At 39.2% G+C, this 9,709-nt stretch overlaps 2 protein-coding genes across 2 annotated transcripts in view; one reads left to right on the forward strand and one right to left on the reverse strand.

Annotated features, from left to right (window-relative positions):
* Positions 226-2,484, forward strand: LOC104707464 (heat stress transcription factor B-2b). Its single transcript, XM_010423820.2, has 2 exons — positions 226-1,147; positions 1,233-2,484. The coding sequence occupies exons 1-2, from the start codon at positions 818-820 to the stop codon at positions 2,013-2,015; spliced, it is 1,113 nt and encodes a 370-aa protein (XP_010422122.1). The 5' UTR covers positions 226-817; the 3' UTR covers positions 2,016-2,484.
* Positions 2,071-9,709, reverse strand: part of LOC104707463 — an 11,634-nt gene continuing 3,995 nt past the window's right edge. Inside the window, exons 10-26 of the mRNA XM_010423819.2 lie at positions 9,070-9,300; positions 8,733-8,810; positions 8,253-8,339; positions 7,958-8,143; positions 7,029-7,184; positions 6,804-6,896; positions 6,392-6,463; positions 6,019-6,136; positions 5,510-5,682; positions 5,325-5,409; positions 5,087-5,221; positions 4,586-4,692; positions 4,430-4,507; positions 4,242-4,337; positions 3,927-4,022; positions 3,392-3,566; positions 2,071-2,352 (exon numbers count right to left, since the gene is read on the reverse strand). Coding sequence (XP_010422121.1) covers positions 2,198-2,352; positions 3,392-3,566; positions 3,927-4,022; positions 4,242-4,337; positions 4,430-4,507; positions 4,586-4,692; positions 5,087-5,221; positions 5,325-5,409; positions 5,510-5,682; positions 6,019-6,136; positions 6,392-6,463; positions 6,804-6,896; positions 7,029-7,184; positions 7,958-8,143; positions 8,253-8,339; positions 8,733-8,810; positions 9,070-9,300 — 2,121 coding nt within the window. The 3' untranslated portion in view covers positions 2,071-2,197. The remainder of the gene's footprint in view (positions 2,353-3,391; positions 3,567-3,926; positions 4,023-4,241; positions 4,338-4,429; positions 4,508-4,585; positions 4,693-5,086; positions 5,222-5,324; positions 5,410-5,509; positions 5,683-6,018; positions 6,137-6,391; positions 6,464-6,803; positions 6,897-7,028; positions 7,185-7,957; positions 8,144-8,252; positions 8,340-8,732; positions 8,811-9,069; positions 9,301-9,709) is intronic.

Raw genomic sequence — 9,709 nt, forward strand, 5'->3', positions numbered from 1 at the left:
AATTGGATAAACGAATCTCGAAATTGGAAATTGTTATTAATGTAACCTAACATTAAAAAAAAGAGTCAACTCAGACAAGTAATTAATTCGAGTCTACCTAGCACTTTATACCACTCACATTAACTACAAAAATGTTATCAAAAACAAACATATCATCTATAAAAAAACAAAAGAAGAAGAAGAAGAAAGAAGAAACTTCTGGAAAAAGTAAAGGAAAGCCACATACGCTCTTTCTCGCACATTCCTATACTCTTTCCTTCTTCGTGGTCCCAACTTTCTAAAATTCCAATTCTACCCTTTTCTTCTTCCTTCCATATCTTTTTTTTCTTTCTTCTATTGTTGTTGTTGTTGTTGTTGTTGTTGTCTTCTGGAACTTCCGATCTGTCTCTCCTCATCTCTCTCCTCGCTCTTTCTTATCAATACGTTTCTCTCAGAACATTCTAGAACTTCACAATCTCTCTCTCTCTCTCTAGCTTCGTGATCATCGTGTTTGTGTTAACCACGGGTTCTGTCTGGATTGTGACAATCTCATTTGTTGGTTGGTGGAGAAAAAAAGATTGCGTCAATAGAGAGAACTTTATTTTTTTGGATTTGGGTCTAAATGGGTTTTGTGAAAGACGTCTCCTTTCCTCTTCTGGTTCTATAGTTTCATGTATTCGGATCTTATGATTCCAAGTTTCATCAAAGCTTACACAACATTTTTTTTTTGGTGTGTTTTTGGATTTGGTTTTAGCTCATTTTCTCTAATCTTAATCTTAATTTTTGGGTATTGGGATTGAAAAAAAGTTGAGGTGTGTGTTTGGGGATCTATAAACTCATGCCGGGGGAACAAACCGGAGAAACTCCGACTGTAGCCGGCGTTGGCGGCGGTGGAGGTGGTTGTAGCGCTGGGAATAGTGGTGGAAGTAGTGGATGTGGTGCCGGCGGTGGTGGAGGCGGTGGAGATTCGCAGAGGTCAATCCCGACACCGTTTTTGACGAAAACGTATCAGCTTGTTGATGATCCGGTTTACGACGAATTGATTTCTTGGAACGATGATGGAACCAGTTTTATTGTGTGGCGACCAGCTGAATTCGCTAGAGATCTTCTTCCCAAATACTTCAAACATAACAATTTCTCAAGTTTTGTTCGTCAGCTCAACACTTACGTGAGTCTCAATCTTTTAAGTATGAATCCGAAATCTCCATCTCTAGTAGTAGTGATTCTTATTCCAATTTGATATTTGGTTTTAGGGATTTCGAAAAGTAGTGCCGGATCGTTGGGAGTTTTCTAATGACTGTTTTAGGAGAGGTGAGAAGATTCTGCTCCGGGATATTCAACGGCGGAAAATCCCTCAGCCTGCTATGGCTGCCGCTGCTGCAGCGGCCGCGGCGGCAGTTGCAGCTTCGGCTGTTACGGTTGCGGCGGTGCCTGTTGTAGCTCATGCTGTTTCTCCGTCCAACTCTGGAGAAGAACAGGTGATATCGTCTAATTCTTCGCCTGCGGCTGCAGCTGCTGCTACAGGAGGAGTGGTTGGTGTTGGTCTGCAGAGGACAACAAGCTGTACTACTGCACCAGAGCTGGTCGAGGAGAACGAGCGGTTGAGGAAAGAGAATATGCAGTTGAGTCAAGAGTTGACAAAGCTGAAAAGCTTGTATGCGAATATCTATACGTTGATGGCAAATTTCACACCGGGTCAAGCAGATTGTGCGAATTTGTTACCAGAAGGGAAACCATTGGATCTTTTACCGGAGAAACAAGGGATGAGTGAAGAAGCCATGGCGATGGCTTCTAGAATAGATGCAGGGAGTGATCTGAAGCTTGATGATGATTTGACTCCGAGGTTGTTTGGGGTTTCCATTGGGTTTAAGAGAGCTAGAAGAGAGGAAGAGTTGGGTGCTGCAGAGGAAGAGGATGACGATAGACAAGAAGCTGTTACCCGAGAGGGAGAAGAAAGTTCTGATGTTAAGCCAGAGCCCATGGAGGAGAATAACTCCAGTAACCATAATGGACCGTGGCTTGAACTCGGAAAATGAAAACGCTTTTCAGGTCACAGATTTTGTTGTATTTCCAGGAAATTAACTGATCCCATTGAAAAAGGTAAACCATTAAGTTGCCCCGAGAGGAAAATGGGACGATGTTCCGTCATAAAAACAATGGCTCTGAGAAGAGAGGTTCATTAAGTTGAGGGTACAAAGGTACCTAAAACACACAGATTCTACCATCCTGAGTTGTTTCTAATTTCAGATGTTGCCTCCTGAATCTTCTTCTTGATGGAACTGAAACTATTCTGGCTTGTTGTGCTCCAGCGGGTAGATGTGCTTCTCACGATTTCAGATAAAGCAGGCAGATTTGATGTAACATCTTCATATTCTGCAACAAATAGCAGAATCAATGGTTCTTTTAGAGTTATGGCAATGTTGATACAGAATCATTACGTTTTTTTTAGTTCAAAACAATTGTAGCTCTCTGACTTGTAATAATCCAAATGGAATTTCTATTTCTTTTTAAAAAGATAGTTCAAGTCCTCTAGTGGTGTGTATGTGGTTATTACCTGATGACATAGGGAGCTCGTACTGACGCTTCAGGAACTTGGAGGCATTACGGTCTTTCTTGTGGCATAGAACTCTAACGATAGTTTGTGCATCCTCCAGGCGCCGCTGCTCTGAACTCACTCCCATGTTGATGAGCTCGCTCGCAGTCATTAGCATCTGAATTAGCATATCGCTCTGCCACATAAAACGGACATAATCCCAAAAACGTTAGTGGGCTTGTTCGTTTGGTTGACGCAGGCGGTTGCGGCTGCGGCAGCGGCAGCGACTGCGTTTACGTTTTTAACCGCTGAATCAAAACAACGTTTAAAAATGTTAAACGCAGTTGCCGCAGCGTCATGACGCAGTTGCCGCAGCGTCATGACGCAGTTGCCGCAGCGTCATGACGCAGGTACCTGCGGCAAACAAACGAACAACTATACCTGCGTCTGCCGCAGCCGCAGGTACCTGCGGCAGCCAAACGAACAAGCCTAGTATCTCAGATTTTCTATGGAAGGAAACTAACTTTGCAACTCGCAAGTGAGCATATATATTAACCTCCAGAGAGTACAAGTCGAGGATCTCTTTCGCCTGTTTTGCTTCTTGCTCAACTAATGAACGAGGAAGACCCTCTCCATCGGCAATGAAGAACTCCTACGAACACAAATCAAGGCCCGGTTGATCTCAAAGGGAAAATTGCAGAACCAAAATCAATATAGTATAACCAAATTTCTCGTTTTTTAAAAAGGTCCTTATCTGAAACGAACTGGATGAAGATAGCATACCAAGATGATAACTCGGAAGTTTTGAATGGGATAATCTAACTCCAGCATAATAGTACGGAATTTGAAAATATGAATTTAAGTTACGCNGGTTATTACCTGATGACATAGGGAGCTCGTACTGACGCTTCAGGAACTTGGAGGCATTACGGTCTTTCTTGTGGCATAGAACTCTAACGATAGTTTGTGCATCCTCCAGGCGCCGCTGCTCTGAACTCACTCCCATGTTGATGAGCTCGCTCGCAGTCATTAGCATCTGAATTAGCATATCGCTCTGCCACATAAAACGGACATAATCCCAAAAACGTTAGTGGGCTTGTTCGTTTGGTTGACGCAGGCGGTTGCGGCTGCGGCAGCGGCAGCGACTGCGTTTACGTTTTTAACCGCTGAATCAAAACAACGTTTAAAAATGTTAAACGCAGTTGCCGCAGCGTCATGACGCAGTTGCCGCAGCGTCATGACGCAGTTGCCGCAGCGTCATGACGCAGGTACCTGCGGCAAACAAACGAACAACTATACCTGCGTCTGCCGCAGCCGCAGGTACCTGCGGCAGCCAAACGAACAAGCCTAGTATCTCAGATTTTCTATGGAAGGAAACTAACTTTGCAACTCGCAAGTGAGCATATATATTAACCTCCAGAGAGTACAAGTCGAGGATCTCTTTCGCCTGTTTTGCTTCTTGCTCAACTAATGAACGAGGAAGACCCTCTCCATCGGCAATGAAGAACTCCTACGAACACAAATCAAGGCCCGGTTGATCTCAAAGGGAAAATTGCAGAACCAAAATCAATATAGTATAACCAAATTTCTCGTTTTTTAAAAAGGTCCTTATCTGAAACGAACTGGATGAAGATAGCATACCAAGATGATAACTCGGAAGTTTTGAATGGGATAATCTAACTCCAGCATAATAGTACGGAATTTGAAAATATGAATTTAAGTTACGCACTTTCAAAATACTGAGATCTTCTTCCATCAAGGTAATGTCTGAATCCGAAAATGCACGGGTTGGCCCTCCATCAAGCAGTACTCGAACAAAAGCTTCCTATGTGAGAGAAGCATATAATTTCGGAAAGGATAAAACAGGCTGAAGTTAGATAACTTTGTTTAAATATGCAAAAGTAAACAAAATGTTACCAAAGCGGATCGGCAAATGCTTAAAACAACCATATCCCGTGAGTCCTCATAACTCAAACCGCATACATTATCAAGGACCTGTGCATTGCATTTCTTAGTGTAAGTTCATACTTTAGTAGAAAGGGCTGAACTAGAGAAAGAGATGATTTTGTTTACAGAATCAACGTGAGGGAGTATTCTTTCCAAGCGGGCGTCTTCGACTGTGCCATTGTACAACTGTACTAGGAACATGTCTCTCAGATCCCAGAATATCGCTCTTGCCCCTGACAAAGAGCAACAATAAATACAGAAAACAGATGTAAACCAAGTTCTTTGTCCTCGATAACACAAAACTCTTAAAAGTAACATTGCATCCAACATTCTCAGTTTCATACTCATAGCCTATAAAAGAGGAATACGTGCGTTTGCAAAACGAACTGAAACATGAATAATATGTATGGCTTATTCAAGAGTATCTCAAATAACGACAAATTTTTTGCTAATGCATCTTATGTACATCTGCATATAGTACAAAGATGCTAATCCATCTTGTTTGTAGATGAGGAAGATTACGCAATCAGAAAATTCAAATTTTGACGCTAGAGGTTGTTGAAAATAGTTCAAGTTTGGACAGATTTTTCAGCTTATCTAAAATTTAAAGAGCTGCAGATAGCTTACCAATTAGGTCACGGGTTTTGGTTATGCAATTGGCATTGGTGTCCCTGAGGCTGTCATAGGTGGTAGCAAAGAGTTCATCAACAGCTTCACTATGCGTCAATGAATTCTCCACTTCAGCTTCAGTAGTCTCGATTTCTGAAACAAAATCACGCAAATAAATCCACCAATGCACATTTAACTACTAGACAACAACCAAAAATGAAGAGAAAAGCGTATAAACCCAAGTGAATGAGCGTACTTGATCTCTTGTCAAGAGAGGCTCCAACAAGTGTCAATGATTTCCTTATGCCATCTTCTGTTGCACTGATTTGTTTCTGAATATACTGATCCATGAACGCAGAATGGAAAAGAATAAGAAAAATGAAGTTAGTGTTTAGTTTTCATAAGAATATATGGAAGTTTAGCTTGGAAGAACACACTTACACAGAGTGTATTCAATATTATGCAGAGTTTCGGTATTGTCAGTTCATCTAGTATCTTAACTATTTTATTATCTGGCTCACTAAACTCAAGAGACTTCCTCTTCATTACTGGCATTACATTGTCAGTGAATCGAGTTAAAGGGGGTGCTGACGGATACAGAAACTTCTTGTCAACTGCAGATAGAGGCTTATGGTTAATATATGTATGGCAGTATGCTTCTAAAAAGTCAGCTTAATTTAAAACAAGTATTCAAAATGTTTTCATTTCACCTCTGGAATTAGACAAGAGATTATCTGTATACTAAACTGTTAATCTCATGAAAGACCCATACAGAGAAAACACAACAATAAAACCTGTATGCTGTATATTATCTACCAGACACGTATAAGCCTCTGCTCAAGCATGTGTCTCCGGGTATTTGCATAAGAGAAAATAATTTTACATAAATCATGTAAAGCAAGAACACGACTCGGTAACAACTGTTAAAAAGATGTAGAGTTGGTCAATACCTAGTTGATCAAAAATTCTCTGAAGATATGTATCCAAGCTATGGTAAATTAATGAGAGAAGAGCTTGGAGATGTGTAATATCAACAGGTAGATGTAAACCAAACAGCTGAGAGACAGTCTGCAGAGAAAGTGAAATGAGATAGTAAGACGGCAAATAAATTGTGTGCAACACTAATAAGTAAAGATGGAAGAATCATACTAGAAATAAAGCACGAACTCAGACAAAACCAACACGTAAATCTAGAGGTAACCCAAAGCAAAGAAACATGTTTTAGCATACTGAACTCGTTTTATTTGTCTGATGCTGTTAAGCTCCTACAGTTTGCAGAGTATTCAGAACCATGATATCATTTAAGTATGTAGATACGTATACCTCTTCAATGATCCTGAATATTTCAACGATTGATGCAGCATGTCTTTGCTGAACTGATAGAGGCTCCCACTCCTGCTCATGGAACAACCTTAAGATTAAATTCTTTATCCATCTGTTGGACAATAAGGTTTCCCGAATCATACTTTGGTTTTGTTTGTTAATGAAAAGTGAAAGGAGGTCTGTATATGTTATATCTTTCTGACTTCACGGATCCTTCTTTAGTCAGTCTATATTATGACCTAAAACTATGTATGTTACAACTTTTTTTTTTCAAATTTTTTTTCCTCAATACTGACCAGATGAAATTTATAGTGATCCGTCGAAATAAGATCCCCATATGGCCCAAGTTTAATGTCTATCTACTGTCAACAGCAATCAACATGTAAAATCTTTTTTGCCAAGAATATATAACCTCAATTTCGAAAGCTCGCCTAGTCCATTGTAAGATATGATCATGTTGAGAGATAAGCCAGTCCAGCATTACTGGTCTGATAACCTTTTCTATCTGCACATAGACAAATGGATAATCTCTTATATGAGTTATTTGACATGTTAAACTGAGTTAGTAAACCATAAAACTGAGAAATATATGATTGTTCTGAAATCCAATTCATATAAAAACTATATATTCAATGACCTCATAACTCTTCAACTTGTGGAGGTAAGGTTTGCGCAACTTGGATCTGCTATGGCAGTTGTACAGTTGAGTTAACTCTTCCTGTAACATATGAGCAGCAGGGACTACTTTTCTAACATCACCAGAGAGGGATGAAACTCCTTCGAGAAAAGGCGTCTGCTCCAGTTAAACAAGATCAATCGTAAATATAGATACCATTGACTCACNTAATGAAAAGTGAAAGGAGGTCTGTATATGTTATATCTTTCTGACTTCACGGATCCTTCTTTAGTCAGTCTATATTATGACCTAAAACTATGTATGTTACAACTTTTTTTTTTCAAATTTTTTTTCCTCAATACTGACCAGATGAAATTTATAGTGATCCGTCGAAATAAGATCCCCATATGGCCCAAGTTTAATGTCTATCTACTGTCAACAGCAATCAACATGTAAAATCTTTTTTGCCAAGAATATATAACCTCAATTTCGAAAGCTCGCCTAGTCCATTGTAAGATATGATCATGTTGAGAGATAAGCCAGTCCAGCATTACTGGTCTGATAACCTTTTCTATCTGCACATAGACAAATGGATAATCTCTTATATGAGTTATTTGACATGTTAAACTGAGTTAGTAAACCATAAAACTGAGAAATATATGATTGTTCTGAAATCCAATTCATATAAAAACTATATATTCAATGACCTCATAACTCTTCAACTTGTGGAGGTAAGGTTTGCGCAACTTGGATCTGCTATGGCAGTTGTACAGTTGAGTTAACTCTTCCTGTAACATATGAGCAGCAGGGACTACTTTTCTAACATCACCAGAGATGGATGAAACTCCTTCGAGAAAAGGCGTCTGCTCCAGTTAAACAAGATCAATCGTAAATATAGATACCATCGACTCATTTTTTCTCTTATGCACTGAAAATGGTTAGGGACAAACCAGTCTTTCTCCAAAAAAACGATGTAGCAGCATGGCCGAGATCATCATACATTCGGGTAACCATTTGGAGAAAACTGGGACAAACTCATTGATCTCTGCTTTTGCGATGACGCTCAGTTCATTTGCAAGTAGAGCTAGAGCATGTGTACGCTCACCATGAGATTTCACGTAAGCAAAATGTGCCGCCTAGGAGGATTAAAAATAGGATTTAAGTATATCTTTACATCACATGACAGAGCGATAAAAGAAGTGCCTTATAAAGTATAGCTATACAAGTAATTAAAGACAAACTCACCCTTGCACATGCACCTTTGATAGAGTTCTGAACATAGGATTGTATCTTATCACTAACATCATCACTCAAGGTATCTAGCTTGATAAGCTGCAAGAGAAAAACCGATATCTATCAACGACAATCACGCAAGTATTCCTCCTTATCACAAGCCCACACTAGATAATATATATGCAGTTCCTTTCTTTATATCCAACTAGGAACCTTTCTTATAACAGCCAAACACTTTATACATAAAACGTAACATGCCAGAAAAATAGTTGTACTGCAGAATTGAACATTATAGTTGCGAAAATGTCAACATCAAAATGAAAAAAGCTAGTGTGAAAGTGCTAGTATGGGACTCAAGAATGTTAACTCTAACTGAATATTCATTCATAAGTCAACATATATATACAATATATAGATTTAAACAGGAACGGCAAAAGAAAAGTTTGTTGTTAAGTGGAAAATAATAGTATAGTGATGATCAGAAACGCCAACCTCAGTTCTGGTACAGTCAGATGGAGGAAGTCCAACAGTTGATGCCAAGCTGACAAGCATTCCAAAATCACGAGGTTTCTGGGGAGACATAGACGACCAACAAATTAATTAAAGACATGATGCTTATTCTGTCCTGATGGAGTTGAAAAAACAGATTCGAGAAGATAAATTTACAACAGAGATGAAAAATTATTTTGCTTGAGCAGTTTAGGGAGTAGCGAAATCCAATTATCTTCACTATGAGGAAAAAACAAAGGAATACTTTTGGCCAGAAAAATTAAAAGAATATGCAAACTTATGTAAATTATAAGGTCGTTATCATAAATCGAGAACTGACCTTACCAAAATGTAGATGGTAGTCCTGAAGTTTATCATCACACCAAGCACTAACTGAAGTGAAAATAGCCTTCATGAGACCTAAGTGTATGTCAATTCCACTGGTTTGCCTTGAACATACTAGGTGACTTAAATAAAGATTTTCCTTCGGGTTGCCACTTTCAGCGTAAGTAACTTTATGCAACTCCTGAATTGCGCTCCTTAGAAGAGATGGTTCACCTGTGCACACAAACTTCCCAGGAAAAGAGCACATGTGATGGCTACCTTAAACTCTTGTCTGTGATAAATTATATATGCAAACATACATGCATCGGTGCAGTGAGTACAAACAACATATCAGAAAACTCAACCTGGTATTGTATCAAAACTAGTAATAGCAGCAAGGGGTAGAGCTTAAGTTCTGGTTTATCCAACTGTAAGTTTAGGTTTCCTTAATTTTAGCTTCCCTAAACAAGATTGTTATATTGATTCTATACATAATGCACATGTGTGATGTGTGTGTGCACGCGAATGTGCTTGAGTATTATACCTTCGAATTTAAACCCGAAACAGACCGACTTTATTGGTGATATGTTATTTGTACTTAATGGTACATAAGAGCTCTAACATGCCAGCTTTGTGCGCATAGTGATCAGTTAGAT

This window comes from Camelina sativa, chromosome 8 (assembly GCF_000633955.1).
Source record: "Camelina sativa cultivar DH55 chromosome 8, Cs, whole genome shotgun sequence".
Taxonomy (NCBI): domain Eukaryota; kingdom Viridiplantae; phylum Streptophyta; class Magnoliopsida; order Brassicales; family Brassicaceae; genus Camelina; species Camelina sativa.